General features: G+C 38.8%; 1 protein-coding gene across 1 annotated transcript; it reads right to left on the reverse strand.

Moving 5' to 3' along the window:
- Positions 1–7,982: 7,982 nt before the first annotated feature.
- Positions 7,983–21,164, reverse strand: LOC140238637 (toll-like receptor 3). The gene is made up of 2 exons (XM_072318537.1): positions 21,119–21,164; positions 7,983–8,653 (listed from the first exon to the last, which is right to left on the reverse strand). Exons 1-2 carry the CDS (start codon positions 21,162–21,164, stop codon positions 7,983–7,985), a joined length of 717 nt encoding a protein of 238 aa, XP_072174638.1.
- Between the last annotated feature and the right edge of the window lie 754 nt (positions 21,165–21,918).

Below are 21,918 nucleotides of genomic sequence, written 5' to 3' on the forward strand. Positions count from 1 at the left end.
TCAGCAACATTAGGAGAATGGCATAACGATTCAATGCGAGCGAGCGAAGCGAGCGAGCTTGAAAATTTTGACATTCCAGAGTCCAACAACTGCCGTCGTAGCTATATTTTTCGCTTTAGAAATTAAAGGGTAGGCGCACCGGGCTCAACTGCTGGATGCGAGCGAGCGACGCGAGCGAGCTTGAAAATTTTGACATTTTACAGTCCAAAAGCTGCCGTTTGTAGCCATATTTTTTCCCTTTTATTCATATATATATACATATTTATTTTATGTTCTTTGTTTATTCATTTATTTTTATTAGTATTATTATTATCATTATTTTTTTTTTTTTTTTTTTTTGGGGGGGGGGGGCTTTTTGGGGGGGGGCAAAAATGCGTTTTGCCCCCCCCCCCACTTTTTGGATTGGCGGGGGGGGGGGGGCAGCCGCCCCCACCCCCCCCCCCCCCCCCCCTGCCCCCACACACTTCCGGCGCCTATGCCGATCAATGAGATTTGCACATAACGTGTGCCTTTCGAATTCGTAAAACGGGCATTCAAATTGGCACGTGCTCTTCAGTCATTCAAATTCGCCAGCACTGGCGAAAGGGGTATTTCAGTCATTCAATTTCGCGTATGGGCAGTCAAATTCCTATAACATGTTCATTGAAATTAACGTCATGTTATTTCTTTTTTGAAAAGGTGATAACATTTAAACGCGTATTTCTATGTGGCTTATTGTTTCATCCACGCACTGTTAAGCAGTAAAAGTATCGTATTTTTGACCATAGTTATTATCATATAACTCGAGTTTGCTGTTCTGTAACGCCCCTTTTCTTTCATACATGACATTTTAGGCCTACATGTACCAATACTCTAGTCTAACTTCATCGTATTACAGTCATGACGGCACAAGTTAGATAAGACGTATTTCTCAAGGGGACAGAAAAAGAATTAAAGGAATATTTGATGATCATAACCTTGACTTCCTACAACTGGCCGACACACGGAATAAAGCGCTCAACGGCGAGATAAGTTGTGGCCATCTTCGGACTTGAAGAGACACTTAGCACATTAAAGAAAAAAAAGATGTTGCCAAAATCTCTGAAATGAGTACGAAAATATGAAATGTAATGACGCTTAGAAAACAATAACTATGTTAAGAAAATAAAGAAAGAAGCAAACCACAAGCATGCGTGCTATATTGACTGCAAAAGATGTTAAATTGATTGCCAAATAATGAATTGGAATGAACGAGAGCAGCATGTCCGTGATCACGTGACTATATCATTCTAAACTGAATGAGCGAATAACCAAATGGTGCTTGTTTTACGAATTTCAATTGAAAAAGTGTTAAATAGAATGAGGCTAAAGGTAATTTGAATGCTCCAAAATTAATTTGAATGAAGAGATCATAAAATGGAACTACCGAACAAGTCATCTATGGTATATTTTGCTAAATTGAATGCAGCAATAGGAATTGGACTGACAAAAGTGCGAAATTGGCCGGGAAAACCTATAGTTGATAGAAGAACACTTCCTATTTTGAAACCACAATCATCAATTCTCGTGCAGGCGTTTCGATTCTATTCATTTTTCCTGAAAAAAAAAAGATGACAAAGACTGATCACTACTGTTTGTGAGCCCAAAAAGGTACAAAAATGCATTCAATTGTATTCATTAATTTTATCCGTTTTCAGTAGCTATTTTTGACGCATTCGTTATCAGTTTTTACGGCTTCACTATCGCTCAGTCAAGTAGGATATCAGTGCCCAAAGTTACAGATTTTGTAAATCACAAATTTTCATGGAGTTCAAAGCGCCTGCACAAAGATTGATTATCATTGTGTCAAATAAAATTTGAGGTGTTCTTTCTATTGAATAATGTAACGATTTCATTCAGTCGCTCATATCTTTTTAAATAAGAGACAGTTTTGTAGCACTCTGTCTGCCGGGACACCATGTATAATATAATAGGTTCGTTCATATGCATTCGATATTTGCAGTGGATGTGAAGAATAGCAAATCTAAGTTTGATGTCTCATTAAAAAAAAAAAAAAATGTTACACCGCCACGCTTCGTAAGTGCATTACATATAGGTGAGCTGAAATTAATTTGGTTTAAAATGAAACATAGGCCTATATGCCCATAAATGCACCATTATATAGAGATGAAAAAAAATGACTATTCTACAACCCTAATGAGTCGTGTTATCTTTGTCATTATTGTTCTCATTACTAAAGAATGAAAAAGTGAATGAAAAATATGTATGTAGTCATTGATAAAGTATAGGCCCAAGAGTGTGTAAAAGAAAATATATGTATCATTAATTTCTAAATTCATATAGTGTGCTGATAATATTATGTGCAACAGAGTACATTATTATGAAAATAAAACAATATAACATTTTACACTAGCAAGATGAAAATCTTGGTTGTTTATTTTTTTGTCAACTCCGCCAATCGATATCAAGGTGGACTTCAAGCAATGTACATAAAACTCTCAATAAAAAAAAAAAACCTTATTAAGCGAAGCAAAAGTGTAACATCTACGTAAATAAAAGTAAAGTAAGTCACTGAGCATTTATGAATCTATGTTACAACTACTGTTTTAACACGTCAGCGTAAGAAATAGATTTTATATCAACGTAACCAACTTCAACTTTGAAACAGACAAGCTAGCAAAAGAATTCAAGAAACATTTCTCAGTTTATAAGTAAAGTAGATAATCTAGAAAATTTCCTTTCACGTTCCAGTCATATTGCCAGAATACCGAATTTTTCTCAGTTTCAGTTGTGTTTCTTTCTTTCTTCTAATATATATGTCTGGAGAGTCTAATTCTGCCATGTCTGCTGTCTAGGGTTTGTTGTCTTTTCTCTCTTCGTGGCCCTTTTCTTTTTTTTTCAGTGGGCCAGGAGTGGCTGAAGATACTGACGACATTTAACTTTTTAACGTGACCAAGGACTGCATATATTTTTTCTTAATACCTGAACAATAAATGAGTGCTAAGAAAGTACGTCTGCACCTGCTGCAACCACTGTCAAAAAGTGCTCGGTATTTGATCGAGTGCCGGTCTAAGCATGATCGAGTTTAGTCGAGTATCAATCGATAGCAGTCCTATATCGGTCGTGTAGCGGTCGAGTTATTCATGAAACTGATGAATCCTGGATCGAGATGATCTGAAATCAATCGTGTAGCATTCGAGTATAACTCGAGATGATCGGGAACTGAGCTCGGGGAAAAATCCGTCCCGACCACACTAGATTTCTATACGACCGATTCCCGATCAGCTCGATCTCTTCTCGATCATTACCCGAGCTGTTGGTGCTCGGGCTTCCTACTCGAATATTTTGGACATGTCCAAAATTATCGTGAAGGAAGCAGGAGCGATGCCGATCAAGGTAGATCGACCCCGAATACTAATGCTGAGCGAGCCCGACCAGGCTAAAAAAGCTTGATCGGGATTGATCGAGTTGATCTGATCGGCAGTGGGAACGCACCATTATCTCAACAGCCCTCATTGGTTCGCGGTATTCGTATTGGAACGTATCAGAACGTAGCTGCACATACCAGATCGGGGATCCCGATCGTAATGATCGTGTTAAATCGATACCGATCGTGAACTCAATCGGGACAATCCTATCGGATCGTATTTGAACGGCAGACCAGATCGTGACGGATCGTATTGCTTGAAATAGACCAATTGTGACAATATCGTATCCAAGCGTACCAACACGCAGTGACTCGCATCACCTCATATCCAAACGTGAAATTTCAGACGAGTTCAACAAAATTTCCAAAAATCAGTTACGAATGTCCAATCGTGGCGTTCGTAATAAATCGTACGATAGTAGCGTGGATTATTCGGAAGAAAGGCACGAACAGCGTTGTCTGAAGCGGGGTTCCCACTATCGTACGATCTATTACGACATTAAACATTCGTAACTGATCGTGGAAGTTTCGTTGAACTCCACTGAAATGTCACGTTTGGATACGAGGTCATGCGAGTCAATACGTGTTGCTTCGCTGGATGCTATATGGTCACGATTGGTCTATTTCAAGCAATACGATCTGTCACGATCTGGTCTCCCGTTCAAATACGATCCAATGGGATTGTCCCGATTGAGTCCATGATTGGTTCCGATCTACCACTATCATTACGATCGGGATCCCCGATTTGATGCGTGCAGCTACGTTCTGATACGTTCCAATACGAATACTGCGAACCAATACGGGATGTTGAGATAAGATACGATATCTTTCACGATCGGGGTCAAAAAACACCCCCCCCCCCCCCATATAAGGTGCGATTGGACCCGAATGGGAATATTATAGTCGGGCTGACGATGATTTCATTGTTTCCTCAACTTCTGCACAGTGATTAGGCCTACAGTAATAGGCCATTTTGAAGCCACACAGGTCTTTTATTCAAAGAACATAAATTATTGACGATTTTTGATATGAATAAATTCTTTCTCGCTGTCTTCATGTACTCATATATGAATAACATTTTGCCAAGGTTTCTTGATACTTCTTTTATTCAAAACAAGAATAAATATAATACTAGACAGGTTGATAGATTGTATATCCCAAATTTTAAGTACTGTATTTCAAGATACACTTTCAAATATATGGGACCTGTTTTATGGAATGATTTACCAAATGCAATAAAGTTGTCTAATAGACTTTCAATATTTAAAAGAAGTTATAAATTCTTTCTTGTTCATAAAGATATTAGATAAATTTCAAGTTTTATTCATTGTATAAGCACCACACTTTGATGACTCCTGCCTTCTTATATGTATAGTGTTCTCTCTGTTGTATAGTTTTCTGTTGTTATTGCATAAATGTAATCTATTTTAGCTGTAATATTTGGGATCAGCCGTAGAAAGACCAATGGTCTATGTTGATCCCCCCACAAACTGAAATGATTGCTTTATGTTGTGTTTGTCTGTTGTGTAATTGTAATAGGTTCAACATTTCCTCTTTTGTTCCAATGTTATACTGTGTATGTATCGTTCCTAGTATCCTTTGTATTAATGCTTTTTATCAGGATGTGGAAATAAATGAAATGAAATGAAAAAATGAAATGAAACAATCCACAACCATTGATGATGGCAAGGATTGACAGGTTTAGGATGATGAGAACGTGACCTTTGCAGTATTGCGAATGACGATTACGTTATCATCAGATAGAAAGCATCACCTAGGCCAGCCACAACCTCAGATAGTCCCTCCTCTAATTCAACCTAAAGAAATTAGTAGATTATAAATCGACGTGCTCATTCTTCCCCCCCCCCCAAAAAAAAAACCTGAATAAATACAAAAGATCAGATCATTGCCCCATCTTCTCCACAAAAAAAAAAGATAAAGACAAATGTTTTTACCTTTCTTTGAAATACATGAAGAAAATATGATGAAATTGAAGCTAGAAAAGAGGATGGGAACTTTTTGAATGCTGAAATAATTATAATGTTATATACGCTCAATATAAGAAAGTTGACCGAACTGATAGCATTGCTTATGTGTTTGATTTCATATTCGCATAGTATGTATTATATCATATGCATTTTTATTTCGAAAAGTCGTTATCTCATTGGGTATTGAAAGTTTGACTGGTTTGGCTTGATTCAATGTTTGTTTTTTTTAACAGTGTTTAACAAAACCGACATACACACAAAACAGAAAGGTGGCTCCCCAGTATAAAATAATGTCACTTTAATAAAATTAAAAAAAATAAAAATAAAATTTTCGCAGGGGTATTGCTATACTTATTGACTAACTTCTATGTGAAAAATAATGACAGGGATCTTATAGTCATGCACGAGTGTCCTACCATACATCCACGACAATGGTCACTTTTCAAAAGTCACAAAAGTTAGGTTGTGGGATATGTGGAACATTCTGCTTCTGGTGGATGTTTCAGTGGCGTTGTTATTTATATTTCAATGTGCCATCCCTCTATTATTCAACCTCGCGAAATACGAAATTTATACGACTTGCGAGTAAAATAAAGGCAAATGTGCAAAATAAGCAGAAGGAAATTGAAAAAGTCGATCTCGATCAACACGATTAAGAAACTCGATTAGATAATATTAGCTGCGTTTTGATACCATCCAAGACAATCTGATGCGATGATCACGATCAAAAAGTAATCATATTAATCGTAGAAAATTTTTGAACCGTCTACCATTAACGCGATTGCCACGAATGACCTCAAGATCTGATACAATCTAATATGATCTGATAAGACCACGATTTCAATCGTGGCGCCAATCGTGATTGAGTTCTTTCCTTCGGATTTCACCTTTCAATAGGCAATTATAGAGCTCATGTTTCGCAGTAGAGGAAAATTCTTTGCAGACTTGAGCTCTCGACTGTCAACTACACACGACAAACAACCATCCTTCCAGCATTCAGATGACAAAGTTAATGGAGAAGCACACTATGAGTAGCAACATTGCTTTCAATCACTTTTTCAAACACTTCTAAAATGACTCAGATGACAAGAGTTTAATGTCCTTCAAAAAGATCAGGAGCTACAAAGGATGAGTATTAATTATTGTCTTCCGACTTCTCTCCCTGTTTCGACTCAACCCATCCTAACAAAACAAAAAAAAAATAACAGTGTCTTTGAACTAGGAAACTAAATATACTAGTCAATAAATCACTGAATTTATTATTAATTTTTTAACTACTTTCTATCGCCATAGATTAACTTTGAACAACCCGTCACATGACAGGAAACAGTGATAGTTATAACGTTAATGAACTTGAACTTGAAATAACTTGAATTAATGAAACCAATAACCTTTGTAAATGTACACATTATACGGAGAGCTTGCAAGTTCTATACATCATGTATTAGCTCAGTTACAATGTATCACAAATGTTGCTGAACGTCTGCACGTTGTATCAAACCATTTCTTTTCTTTCTTCACCCTCCTTCCTCCTCCCCCCCCCCAAAAAAAAAAAATGAGGGCAGTCACCCCAGCCAGTTTAGCCAAATTTCCATAGCGAGATCAGCAAACTTGTTTGTATCAATCTGCATTCTGATCAGATCTGTTACGTATCATAGTAATCCCTCCATTTCCTATGTAACATTACACATCTGTTTCATTTTTTTTTCTATCTTTAATGTCTACCGATGCATGGTACAGCTCGACCGAGAAGGTCAATTGTTTGCATTGATTGCAGGCAAGTGCACCCACTCCGTCTATTTAAAACCAATTAATTGTATGTATATTAAAACAGCTTTAGTATTCACATGCTGATTTTTCACCATAAGCCTATGATATTGAACATGGTGAATATTTGACTATCCCACCTTCACCCTTTTCACCCTCCTCATCAAAACACTTAAGTTTTGAACGTGAACTTTTTGTTAGATTCTAATATTCTTACACCACCTTGTCAATCAATAGTTAGATTCCATACAATCAGTGCGTTGAACTTCAGGAGGATTTAATCGAGAGCAAAGGTGCGATATACCTTATACTGCATCATTTTTCGAATGGTAGACCGGTTCATTTATTCATTCAAATTAGTGGATGACACAATATGTATTATCCACGTTCTCAGGTTTTGTTTTCATCTAAATGTCGCGATGCATTCCATACTTTACATACACGAATAATGAAATTATGCTAATTGTGCTAATAATGCTAGTAAAAAAAGATGCCCTCGGTTGCCGAACTGGCAACCAGGTTGAATTAGAGTAAATTCCCATTCCCACGAATCAACAACAACAAAACTAATGATATATATATATATATTTTTTTTTTCTTGATAAGGACATTCCATCCACGATGTCCCTCTTACCGACGTGCGAAAATGAGTAGGCCACTATAGGCCTACCTGGCAATATGGGGTGACATAAATAATGGGTATCATGGGCCGTCTGGATAAGTAAAAGTGCTAATGCTGAAGATGTTATCATGATGTGTTCTTAATACATCATAGATACTATTACTATATCAATATGGTCCTTAATTGGTTTTTACGCAACTTAGATCGGTAATGTGACATCTATTTTAGCTGTTTTCCTTACAGTTTTCATGAGCTCATTCCAGAAAAAGTCGCGATTTCTGAGATCGTCAGACCACCGCAAATAGGGCCGGTTGACGCTCATCAAAAGGCGAATGATGTACGGCGTTTTCTCGTCCTCTATATCTTCCAGGAAGATTAACAGAATTGCGTCACGCTGAGAGCGATTAATGTGTTGAAGAGCCAATCGCAATTTCGTCATGTACCATGCGTTGTTGATGGCGGCATTGGTGATTATAAACACAGATTTGTAGCTGTTGTCTATCGCAGCTGCTGCTGCGTCGAGCCGCAACATTCCGGCTGGAAGGTCATCATCGCCAACGCATAGCACCACCTCAGCCTCTCTGTCCTGGAGCTGCGGAACCAGATAGTTCACCACCCACTCTTCATCATTGTCGTGGAATATGATGTTGATGTCGTATTTGTATTCGTCGTCGTCTATGACTTCTGTGTAGCCAATGACACAGAGCTTAAGCAGAAATAACTTATAGTTGATCCACCATCGGTTGTAGTATATAAGAATTACACAAAAGATCGTGACGCCCAATGCTACAGAGATTCCTACGTACGTGAGGACCTTGGGCCCGCAGAGGAGGATGGGTTCAAAGTCGATGAACCTCCCCCCAGAGAATTCTGGTGGCGAATCACGGGAACATTTCGTACTGGTCAATAAAACCTTGTCGTAGTTTGCGTGAACCCAATTTCGAAACCATGCGTTCGTACAACTGCAAGATAGAGAATTATATGACAAATCGATTACATCGATATTGGCAAGGAGTGATGAAAATTCATCCTCTGGAAGAACTGAAACATCTGTTCGTGCCATAAAAAGGTGAGAGATATTTTTCAAGTTGTTTACATGCGGAGTGGGTAGAGATGATATCTGATTTCTGCTCATGTACAAAGAGGCAAGCTTTGACTGGCTCGAGAAAATGGAGGAAGACATTTCCTGTAATTTGTTGTCATCCAGACTTAAAGTTTCAAGATTCGTCAAATTTTCGAAAAGATTTGGCTGAAGTACACTAAGTGAAACGCTTCTCAAATACAATCGGCGGATATTTCTGAGATCTTTGAAGCATGATGGTGGAAAACCCTCTCTGAACAAGTTCCTGCTGAGATCAAGGTTCTGTAGATTATGCATGTCCTGGAAAAGAGACACATTTCCCTCAGCATTACACAGGTCAGATACGTGCAAATTATTTCCCTGCAGTAATAATTCTTCGAGTACCGTCAGTCCTAAAAGCGATTGCTGTGGGTTCAGGCTAGTTATCCGTGATTCACTGATATCCAGAACACGCAGACTCGGCAAGTTTTCGAAAACATTTACCTTAAAAAGAGTGTTTATCAAGTTATTTTCATTGAGATGAATGCTCAACAAGTTTTTCAAGCCGGAGAAAGCATGGATGTTGATACTTTTTATGTTATTGTAGGAAAGGTACAAATGTTGAAGCTTAGGAAAGCCAACAAACTCATTTGCACGAAGCTCGTTCAGGAAGTTAATTTCAAGTCGAAGTTCTAGCAATCCAGGCATCAGTACACCAGGTGCATGAGGCGTTGTCAATCTACTGATACCACATGAGGAGAGAAACAAAACGGTGGTTGCGGTCAGGTTCTTAAAGGCAAGGAAGGAAACTTCTTCCACTGTGTTAATCACCAGCGATAATCGATCCAGACGTGTCAAGTGTCTGAAAACATTGTCGGGGAGAGTGGTAAAATTGTTCTCAGTGAGGTACAATTTGGCCACTGAAGTGTTTTTTAACGGCGCAAAGAGGTCTTCCGTGAAATCGACGAGTTTTGTCTTATGAAAACTGATAAAAGTGATTTGCGACGAATAAGCTACGGCCTCAATCACTTGCTTGGCTCCACTAATAAGTAATGGGTTGCGACTGAATGATACACCACGGACATGTGTTTCATGGAAACTTGCTCTCTCTACTCGTGTCACTTTGTTGTTTCCAAAGTCCATCAAGGTACACTGGTTTGGACTTTGGAGTTCTCTCAGGTCACCTTCATTGATGCATGTTATCGAGTTGTCGGTTACATCCAGCAGAGTGATATTACTCTCGCTAGACAGTTTTACATTAAACTTTGCCGAGCTGATATTATTTTGTCCAAAATCTAAAAAAGTTATAAAGCGATGTTTCCGCAAATCTATACACGGTATCGATGGAAAAAGATTTCTCCGCAGATAGAGGTCTGTCAGAAGGAGGTTGTTACTGAACAAATGTTCTGGCAAATAGTTAAGACGATTATCAAGTAGATTGATCGTCTGTAGTCTAATCATGTCGATGAATGCTCCAGATTGAATGTTTCTAATCATATTTGCTCTCAGCGATAAGAACACAACATCCGAGAGTCCCCGCAGGGAACAATTGCGGATTTCCACCAACATGTTGTAGGACAGCGAAAGGTGGAAAACATCTCCGGGAATATCGGGTGGGATGTCTATGAAACCACGATGAGAGCAATTCATTTGACGTGATTCGACTTGATAATTACATTCTTTGGAGGATGCGGTACCGGCGTTGATGATAGCGGCTCTGTGCATGGCATGATCAAATCCTTCCGACAAAAGTGCAAGGAGGAACGATATCACACAGGTGGTTCTCATGGCTGCAGTGGGACGTCGTTTCTTCAAACTTTTCAATTGGTGATGACGATGGTAGGTAGTGGTTTAAATACTCTGTAAGAAATAGACATGCGACATCGTTATGAAAATCATCTCCGAAGGATCAAGATCGAAAGTGGGTATTTTGAGTTAAAAGCATGGAGGATATTAGGTATTTCATGCCTATATTATTCCACTTCTAACAGCCTTACCAAATGCTGCGTGATATCCAACAAAGTGTCGATATTGAGAGCACTCTTGTGTCTTTGAATAAAAAAATAGTAAAATCTCAATAATCAACTTCACGCCTTTCCAACCGGACATTTACCATGTTTGTCCTTTTTTTTCTTCATGTGAATTTGCTTTTTGAATAAGGAGGCTCTGATGAGGGGTCAAACACGTCAATATATAATCCCCCCCCCCAAAAAAAAATAAAATAAAATAAGATAACAGCCATATTGATCTGGGTGCCAAAGTCAGATTTTGGCCTGACCTTGGTTTACCGGTCGCCCGATGTATTTGATGGTATTACCCTATTTCGAAGGTGCTGAACATTGCTGTATCCGAATCTGGATAATTCAGCTCCTGCATTCATGATGCGTTGAAGATATTCAAGATGGGATGTGTGTAAAATGATATACTAAAAGTCCTTATAAATCCTCTTTGAGCGTTTTCTGCAATCCAAGGTGGCGTCCAAAATGACCAACATTCCTGCTTTTCTTATAACGTTGCAGGTAGGTTTCACCTATACACACTTTAATTGTCGAAACATACGTTTTGATACTCAAGGAGCCAAATGAAATATAGTACTTATTCAGAGATTTTGAACACACAAGATATGATAAAAGCGCCTAGCAGTATAAGGTCTTTCAGAAATCCAAACTGACGCTTTAAATGGTCGCCATGTCCGGTTTCCTCATAACTTTATAACTAGGTACTCCAATACGCACTTTCAATGTCTTAATAATATTTTGGGACCCGATGAACTCAAGTACTTACTCAGAGATTTTGAAACCCACAAGCACTGATTTAACCACTTGAGCTCTTCCTGAAATCCAACATGGTGCCCAAAATGGCCGCCATTTCCTGTTTTTCTCATCGAACCCTGCAACTAAGTAAACCTAAAACGCACTTTAGAAATCTAAATATATGTTCTGAGACATAAGGAGGCCAAGACAATACTTGAATAGTGTGAAATATGTAAAAATGCCGGTGTAACGGTTGAAACAAACCTTGATTAGCCTCCTCAAGTTAATGAAATAATAATAAAAGTGTTTTATGTTATTGTGTGTATACGTAATTAAAAGTTGTTTGACAAAAGACATATTAATTCAAATATATTTACCCTAATTCTCCCTCACATCGACTACTGTTGTACAGTGTGGGGATCTTTAACGAAGAAGAATCTTCAAAGACTTCAAAGGTGTCAAAACATGTACGCTTGTTAAATACACTTAAAGTACAATTCATTGAAAAGAGATTATATTATCAGTACCGCCTTATTAGCCCATGAGGTAGTAAATGATAGCCCCCACCTTGCCTTTGTAGACTTAATTGTATCTCGACGTGACGTCATATCCTATCAGACATGTCTTACCGAATCAGTAATACTTACCCAGGTCCAAAACAAACAACAAATAACGTCCTTTCTCATTCTCCGCCAGTAAAATGTTCAATTCATTGCCAATTTCCGTTCAATTATCCTTTTCGCTACAAATCTTTAAGAAACGCCACCAGCATCAGTCTTCCTTTTGATTTCGCTACTACTTTGTATGATCATCACATGTATTATGTTGTATAATTATGTTTCTGTATGTTGTTCATTTCTATTCCGTTTCTATATTATGTTTACTTGATATTATTGTTTGTAGGCACGTATCATTTTTGCATCTTTTGTATCTGACGCAGCTGCAGGGCTCCCTTGTAAAGCAGGCTTGTATGGCTATGAATGGGAATACCCTGCTTGTAAAGAATACATGAATAACTAACTAATCAACTTACGGACTAACTAGCTAACTAACTGACTGAATACATAGATAGATGAATGAATAAATAAATAGATGAATAAACAAATAAGACGCCTTTATGTACTCTTGTTTCTTCTCTACTCTACCGCCGTTTCCGGGCAACACAATTTTTGACAGAGATCTAGTGCGCTTACCTGTGATGGTGAACACATCAACCCTCTATTGCATCTCTCCTTTGTACTCTCCAGATTTCCATAGAGTCTCCTTTTATAAGAAGGGTTATCCATTCGTGTTGACAGAGTCGTAAACAATGGTAATGAAATATGTGTGGTGCACAAAACGTCAGACAGGCTTGATATTGCTCTCGCTAACTTGCAAATATATGTTACTATGTTCCTTTCAGACAAAGCACATTAGCCTAACTGGCCGATTTGTGTGAAAGCTATACAATTTCCTCCACGTCCGATTATGTAGGAACATTATGTGACCAATTATAGCAGCAGAAAACCCGTCAGCCTTTTCATGTAACTTCCAGCCTAGTCTAATTTGCAGAGATTTCTTCGCTTGCAACATCAGATAGAAGTGAGTTTTAGTCGATTTTGCGTTATAATTTCAGTTATAAAATCGTAACGACAAGAGTAATTCACACATTGATTTTCAAACATACATTAGTACAACATCCACATATTGAAGCGAGCATCTGACAAGGATCAAATAGTAACATGTAGGAAATGCAAGTACAATGTAGTATAAAAAAGCAAGAAATTAATGCTCCTCGAACGTAGACTACCTTCACGAAAGAAATGTTTTCTTTGCGGGCATTACTTCCGCTTTCATAATCCAAACGCACCATGGAGAAAACATCGTTCGTAACCTTAGACAGAGATGAGGAACTAACATATCCCAGGGTGTTTCTGAAAATCGTCCAAAGGAAATCTGGAGGAAACGTCTCAATCCTTGGACCAGGCCTCTTTGGCATACGACCTCCCCGTTGCACTTTCTAAAAACTCTGTCTGTTTACCGGCGTAAATCCGTGCCAAGGAGCGGGAGGATGATCGCCTATCATGCCTATAGTCACCACATACAATCGATCACATACGATTACAAGCCAACAACAGGACCGAGCAAAGGGGAAAGGGGGGGGGGGGGAGGCTGCCTCCACCTTTTTTCAGAAGATACAGGGAGTGAATGTTTGCATTTCCCACTTTTTTGTGTGCATGAAATATAATGTTGGAGGGAAGTGGCAGCAAAAAAATTATGAAGTTTTTTTTTTTCTTTTTTGTTTGTAAGACGACCTTCCGCGGAAAATCGCATCTAAACAACATGAAAACTGTTTTGTTGTTGGCTCCGTTTTGTTTTGTTTTTCTTTTTTGCTTGACAGACGATTTTGACACCCCCTCCCGCCCCCTTTCAAAAATGTAGCGTCACCCTCTATAGTGCCCTCGATGTATAGGCCTACACGTACGAAAATGAAATGAAAGGAAATAAATAAAATGGTAAAATGGATATCCATTTTCTGTGTATGTATTAATGGAGTATTATTTCCTATATCTATTGCATTTCTCAATTTCCTTGAATTAAGCCAATTAAAGCACTCATCCCCAGGGGTGTCGTTCCGTTTTAATGACGGGGGTGGGGCAAAAAAAAATATGTGCGAGAGAGCGGAGGAACCTGTTCAATGCAGTGTTCTTGAGTTTTCACCAGTATTACTGTTGATAATGATAATAATGATAATGATAATGATAATGGTAATAATGATAATAATGATAATAACAATATACCAACAATGACAAAACCAGCAGATGAGGTTTGGGCACCAGACTAAGTAGATACTTGCAATTTATAGACTAACCTCTTTTAGATAGTCGAATAATAATAAATTTAGAGTGACTATTCAAATGGATTGAGCTGCTACAACCGTAATCGAAATAAGAAAACAGCCGAGTCTTGACAAGTCTATTAAACATGGCTAATTTAAGATATTGAACTTTCTATTTTCTTTTAGTCTGAGTCTAAAGAAGCTTTCAAAAGTCGACTTGGAAAAAAAAATCGTTCCCTAAGTTGAGGTGTCCGTTATCATCCTAAAAAGTGAAGTGTTGTCTCTTCCAAGGTTCCTTAGTTGTATCAGATAGTGCTAGCCCTGAATATTAAAATCCATGAGTAGCTAAGTAATCTAAACAAACTCTTGCCTTTGTCGAACATGTATCGATAGATATCGTAGATTACGTAGTACATATACTGTTCATGCACAGTCTTGACATGCATATATCATACGTGTATATACAAGGATGACGTTGGGATGAGCCTATCACTTGGCAACCAAAGGCCCGCAATCAGCCATTTATGACGTGTTTCTATTTTCCTCCCAACTTTGGAAACATACAAACCGACGACAATGGGATGACGAGTGCCATAATAGTGCATACGTACTGATTTTAAGTGGCAGTTTCAATTCTAGCTGCCCGAAGCTATAAACAATAAGCACTTCAGGTGAAGGAGATCCCAGTAAAATCTCAAGTTGTTGGCGCAAAATTTGTTTTGTTTTCCAAATTCATGATTCTCTTCCGTCGAGATGTTTTCATTGCAACTGATTGACAAATTGCCCTACATCGACGTAAATAAGCACTGAATTGATCAGTGTTTTAGTAGTAGCCATGATAAAAAATCATGGGCGTACATACTCGAGCAGGATTTGAACCTACGACCTCCTGATCACCGGACAGGCGTCATCTCCACTAGACCACCGAGCTTTCGCCCGAAAGCAAGTGTTGGTTCTAATCCTTATAGCATGCAGCGGGTACTGCTTTGTTATTCAAATTCATGATTCTCTTCCGTCGAGATGTTTTCATTGCAACTGATTGACAAATTGCCCTACATCGACGTAAATAAGCACTGAATTGATCAGTGTTTTAGTAGTAGCCATGATAAAAAATCATGGGCGTACATACTCGAGCAGGATTTGAACCTACGACCTCCTGATCACCGGACAGGCGTCATCTCCACTAGACCACCGAGCTTTCGCCCGAAAGCAAGTGTTGGTTCTAATCCTTATAGCATGCAGCGGGTACTGCTTTGTTATTCAAATTCATGATTCTCTTCCGTCGAGATGTTTTCATTGCAACTGATTGACAAATTGCCCTACATCGACCCTACATCGACGTAAATACGTTATTTACGTCGATGTAGGGCAATTTGTCAATCAGTTGCAATGAAAACATCTCGACGGAAGAGAATCATGAATTTGAATAACAAAGCAGTACCCGCTGCATGCTATAAGGATTAGAACCAACACTTGCTTTCGGGCGAAAGCTCGGTGGTCTAGTGGAGATGACGCCTGTCCGGTGATCAGGAGGTCGTAGGTTCAAATCCTGCTCGAGTATGTACGCCCATGATTTTTTATCATGGCTACTACTAAAACACTGATCAATTCAGTGCTTATTTACGTCGATGTAGGGCGATTTGTCAATCAGTTGCAATTGTTTTGTTTTCTTTTGTTTTTTGCTATGCATTATGGTCTTGGATAATTTGAGCAAAACGATACTATTAAAAACAAAAAGGAATACACCCAGAATTGCAAAAAAAAAAAAAAAAAAAAAAAAACAACAACAACACACCACACAACCCAATAGTTTTTCCATTTTAATGGCTCAACTCGTATACTTGGGTGACCCGCACCTCGTCATAGTTATTGTTTGCGCATATTTGAATCACATTTCGCCACTGAAATTCTTTGAAATTCATCTCACATACAGGAAAAATGCTGAAATTTCCAATGGAATCACAAGCTCACTGATCGATATCGAAAATTTGCAGCTATCGTCGTCAAACGCGAACGATGCGAAAAAGTTGCGCGCTAGGGAAGGGGCCCGCAACTCGTCACCTGCGCTCCCATAGACAAAGCACGTAAAAGACGTGTGCGGGTGACCGTGATGCTCCCATAGACATACACGTAAAAGATGCGTGCGGGGACAGTGGTGATATTTTACACGTAGTGTCCTATTCCGATTAAAATTTCAGATTTTTGCGAAAAACTGTTCGGTTTTCACCAAAATTTGCTTGGTTGTGGTAGCCCTGCCAAGTTTCAAGCGTACTGAACACAGTCCCGGGCATAAATTTTTGTTGAGTGCGCTTAAAACAATTTTAATCGGGGTGACGGTATTCGGGCCCCTGACGAGGTGCGGGCACCTCACTATACTTCAACCATTATTATTACTTGACTGTAGCTACTGTATGGTGAGCCTTAGTAAAGTATGGAACATCCAGTAATTTTTCCATCACATGACTACCTCTACTCCGTTCAGCCAAGCACACAAGCTTTAGTAAGGTATGGAACATCCAGTAATTTTTCCATCACATGACTACCTCTACTCCGTTCAGCCAAGCACACAAGCTTTGTGCAAAATAAAAAGATAAAAAAGGTTAAAAAATTTGTTCGTAGTCTTTCGCATCCTGCTTTCACCTACATCGTACATACAATCTGGAGCTTAGATCTGCGACGCGAACGTTCTGCTCTCTCCATGCAATGTGTTGCAAAGAAACTTCAGATCGTCGAAGACGCAGACTATACAGAATAAAATGGCGCCCCCATGTTATTGTTGCATCAAGCATTGCTTTCTGCGTCGTGAATTTGAGCGGACGCTAAAATGACCCGAACCCTACACGAAAACTCAGACGACGCAAGGTCGATTTTGATCACCGACTTTTGCGCATGCACAGAACAGTTTCTTTTTTTAATGAAGACCGCGACGTGAAAATCTAAGGCTCTCTAGTGATAACTGAGCAGCCGTTAAAATTGTGTTCTTATGGTCATTCATTTTACTTTGCAGTATGCCATCAGATAAAGAAACAATATTTTAAATCCCTCATATAAATAATGAATATCAATCCCAATATCACAAACTTGACGGAGTTTCTATGGGAAAGTGGAACAGTTTGTCGAAATCTAATAACGAAAAAAGCGAAATATCTCAAGTGTTTAAACAATCGCTGTGGTATTACGACGCTCTCTACTGTAAAAAAAAAAAAAAAAAAAAAAAAAAAATCCTGTCTATTAACTTTCCATCTGCACTTTTTTTTTTTTTTTTTTTTTTTGGGGGGGGGGGATAAGTGATCACAAATTTGAGAATAAAATGACGCAAATTATTACTAACGAGCAATAATTACCAAAACTTTTCGTTTGTAACTTCTATGATACTTTATTGGAGATAATCACATATTCACTGCAACTTGTCAATGGAGAACACTTTGAACACGCACGTACACCTATGTCAATGTAAGAGAAAATAATTTTAACTAAAGCTTGACTAGATGGTGACCTCGAAAAAAAAGATTGGGTTGAAGGAACGAAGGGATGAATGTGATATCCATAGCAAAGTGCAGGGGCGGATCGAATCTAGGAATTCCGTAAAGAGGAGGCGCCTTTACAAAATTAAACGGGGGGGAGGGGGGGGCAGGGCACGCACCCCTCCCAATTTTTCTTTTTATTTCTTTTGTTTTAACGAAAATAAAGGGGGACGCGAGCCCACTGCGCCCCCCATCAGCCACTGAAGTGAGCTGTTCTATAACAGAGCATGCGTGTGTGTGTGTGTGTGTGTGTGTGTGTGTTTGTGTGAGGGACAGCGCTCATCATTTCGCGCACATCTACACAATACACACGTACACATACGCACCACCTGAACGCCAGCGAAGGCACCTGTTTTGTTATTACGCCGCGCCCGCCAGACAATAGTGAACTTTCGCTACTCTTCTCCTACATTGCCATCCCTTTAAAGAGGAAATCCACTCCAATAATAAATAACTTTAAAACAAAGAACAAAATTTTCCCTGCAGAACGTTCTAAACATTACAGAAATCCAAATCGAATGAGGATTAAGGAAGATATGACATCTTGAAATGACACATTTCTTCGGAAAATAGTTCTTGACAAGTCCTTATGAATATTCATGAGTGAGTTCATGTTATTGTTGGAACGTTCTGCGATAAATTATTTGCTCGTTGTTTGAGAGTTAATTCCATAGGGATTTGTTTTTTTTTTTTTCTTCAAGAGTTAATTTATTTTGGGGTGGATTTCCTCTTTGATAATGACACAAACTCAATACAAGTTTACTTCTGTCTGATAATGCAATGTGTAAACGGAGTATTTAGACTTCGTTAAAGTCACGTGAAAAGGTTGGATTTCCCCACTACCACCATAACACGTGTTTACTGGACCAAACAATGTCTTTGCATATCCCGACGTGGAGTAGAATGCAGCCTTCACATACATATGCCCAAGTCAGGCTGTCTGCGTTGTCGGTAAAGAACATACATACATGTGAAAGCAAAATACAAAGCCTGTCTGACGTTTTATGCACCATGCATATTTAATGTGCAATATGCCTGCACATTAAAGTTTACTACATCGGTAGAATGAGTCGATGGCCTTCTCAGACAGGAGATCGAGTAACCTGGCGGGTACGGAAGCGGAATGAAAATTGCTTTGATGTTCACCATTATTTCAGAGACAGGTAAGCACACACGGTGTCTCGCAAAAACATAATATTTTGCCCGGAAATGAGACGGTATGCCTATGATGGAGAGACCAAAAATAGAGTATATTGTGACGGCGTCGAATGAAATATTCTCACGGTAAACATTTACATAAACTATCTGTAGAGGGGATAAACCAAAATTCTATGTTCCGTTACAGGCATCTTCAAACTCAATGGTCCGAATTCATGAAGGTGGTACTATATTATTTTAAAGCTTGGACATTTCAAACCCAGGTCTATGTAAACCTTGTAAAAACTTAGACCATGGTTTAAACCTCGCAGCAATTCGCAATGCAAAGATTAGAAAAACCATGGTCTAAAATGGTACCATGAATTGTATCGTCATGCAATCCATGGTACAATTCTAGACCATAGTGTGAACCATGGTCTAGAATTGTACTACCTTTGTGAATTGTTCTGTTGCCATTGTTCTGCCATCCGTTTGTACTCTCTTAAGTGTTACATGTGCATTGCAGAGCTGAACTTTGATCTCTCAGGCTCTTTGTTTGGGACGAAAGGTACCCAACCATTTCCTGTCAAAAGATTGTGACAATGCCCGACCCGCATCGACTTTTTTTAAGGGCATTTTTATTTGAAAGACTAAAGTACTGGCTGTTCTGCGCGATTTCCTACTTATATGATACGTAGGCAGATGTTTTATTTGTATTTGTATTTTTATGATTTGAAATGTAGTTCAGGAACGAAACTTATGCGAACTCAAGTGATATCTTCAATCTGTCTTAGGCATGTTATGGTGATTTGAATGGGCTCGTGCCTGTTACGGCTACCTACACTTTAATGGTAAACTACCTTCGAGTAATGGATAGGCCTACACACAATGTCATGCACAGTCAAATTGCATGATTTGCCGGCAAAACTTAAATCGATCCATCGCCACTCAGTGCTTGTTGATTTAAGACTGAATCGTGTCATCGTCGGAGATGCCTTTTGTACCAAATCCAACTACAAAGTCTTCGACCATACCGATCAACTCGACCTTCCCGATGTGTTTAATATTATTCTGAATCGTAATACGCACAGCCTGACAATCATGGCAGCAAACAGACTAAGTCTACTGTAGTAATCGAACATAATCTAACGAGCTGACGATCTAACGATAGGCTGTTGTTCGTTGGACGTATGACGTCAGCAGCCTTGCCAGTTTCCAGTCTTGCGATTGGTTCTTAATGCCAGTCGTAGAGATTTGAAATGTCGAATTTCTACGACAGTTCGTGAGATTTCAGCCAATCATGTTACAATATAATGTAGGCCTCCTGAAGCACAGATCTATAAAAGTAGTCGTATGACAGGTCCGATCGTGCAGTGCATGTGCGATGGGCTGTAGCAGAGAGTTCGTAGGTGGATTTCAGCTTGCTGAAATGTACAGACAATATTGCTATACTTGCAGAGATTTATTTCGGGTTATTTCAGACTGTCCACGTCCACCATGATTTAAATCTGAATAATTAACGAGAATCATACGCAAGTTGCGATGAAACGAAAGGCTCTTCCAGCAACGGAACGCAGGGATCACACGAAATTTGCGGATGATACTTGCGTTTGATGCGTAGTTGCGTTTAATCGCAAGTCGAGTTTCTAGCAATTGGGCCCATGTTTGTCAGAGAACAGATTTTCAAGGGATTTTAAGGGATTGAAAACGATTGTATAGTTTTGGTTGAGGCCTGGCTTCAGGTTTGTGACTTTTTTGTGAGCTAATGAGGAGCCTGTTTTGAAATATGAAAGAGCATGTAATTCCAAGAGGAATTCAAAATTTATTTGATGAAAATTGGTTTTGAATAGCTGAGATATCCAAAAAAAAAAAAAAAAGCCTAGGAAAAGATGGGACCCACCTTTTACTATAGTATGAGGAAACCAAATGGTATGTACTGTAACATTTCAAAAGTGGTTTCTTAGTATCTCGCAAAAACTTAAAATCACAATCTTCATCTCCACTAATACTATACAGAATATACCATCCCTTTGATCAACCTACCAGAGGTGACCGGACACTGGACAAACATATCCGCAATGTCAGCCATTTTTATTGCAGTTTCCGAATCTTTTACTCTATTGGAGTTTCCGACCAGGCAACGACACTTTGGTGAGCTCATACTATGTACCCCATGGCAAACGAAGAGTGAAGTATCCAGATTTGACCTAAGAACTGACCTAAGCCCGACAGCGCAAAAAGCTCTTTCGGTAATATAGATGTATATCAATAAGCTCAGATGATTGGTCAGCGCACGTATATATTTGAATGACTCCACATTTTTATATGTGTGCAATGAAATTGTTTGACCGCTAGATGAGGAAGTAGGGCGGGTAGTTCAAAGACTCCTGTGCACGTATTCACTAAACTGTTGCCGATCGAGCCGTGGAGACCACTGAAACACACTGTTTCACATTGATTAAAACCCAACTATACTCTGCGAATTTGGGTCACTTCAAGGGTATTTCTAATTTTCTAAAACCTAGATTGCCCAAATAAAAGTTAGTCTGATGAAAAGGAGTAAAATCTTACGAGGTAAAAAATTGACTGATGTCGGGTGAAAAAATAAGGAAGTTCTGACATTGTGAAGTTTTACTAATTTCTGCAAAACAGTTCTTGTACAGTGGATATAAATATGCAAATGAGTGAGCTAACCATGTCATACCCTCACAATTTTCCATTAATCGTGTACAAAAAGTGACAAAAATCAATGTTTCTGTCATTGAAATTTGAATAACTTCAGAATAGTTATCAGTTAGATATACGAGGATTTGCAAATTGGTTGATTTTTTTTTGTTTCTTGT

Source organism: Diadema setosum, chromosome 15 (assembly GCF_964275005.1).
Source record: "Diadema setosum chromosome 15, eeDiaSeto1, whole genome shotgun sequence".
NCBI classification, from domain to species: domain Eukaryota; kingdom Metazoa; phylum Echinodermata; class Echinoidea; order Diadematoida; family Diadematidae; genus Diadema; species Diadema setosum.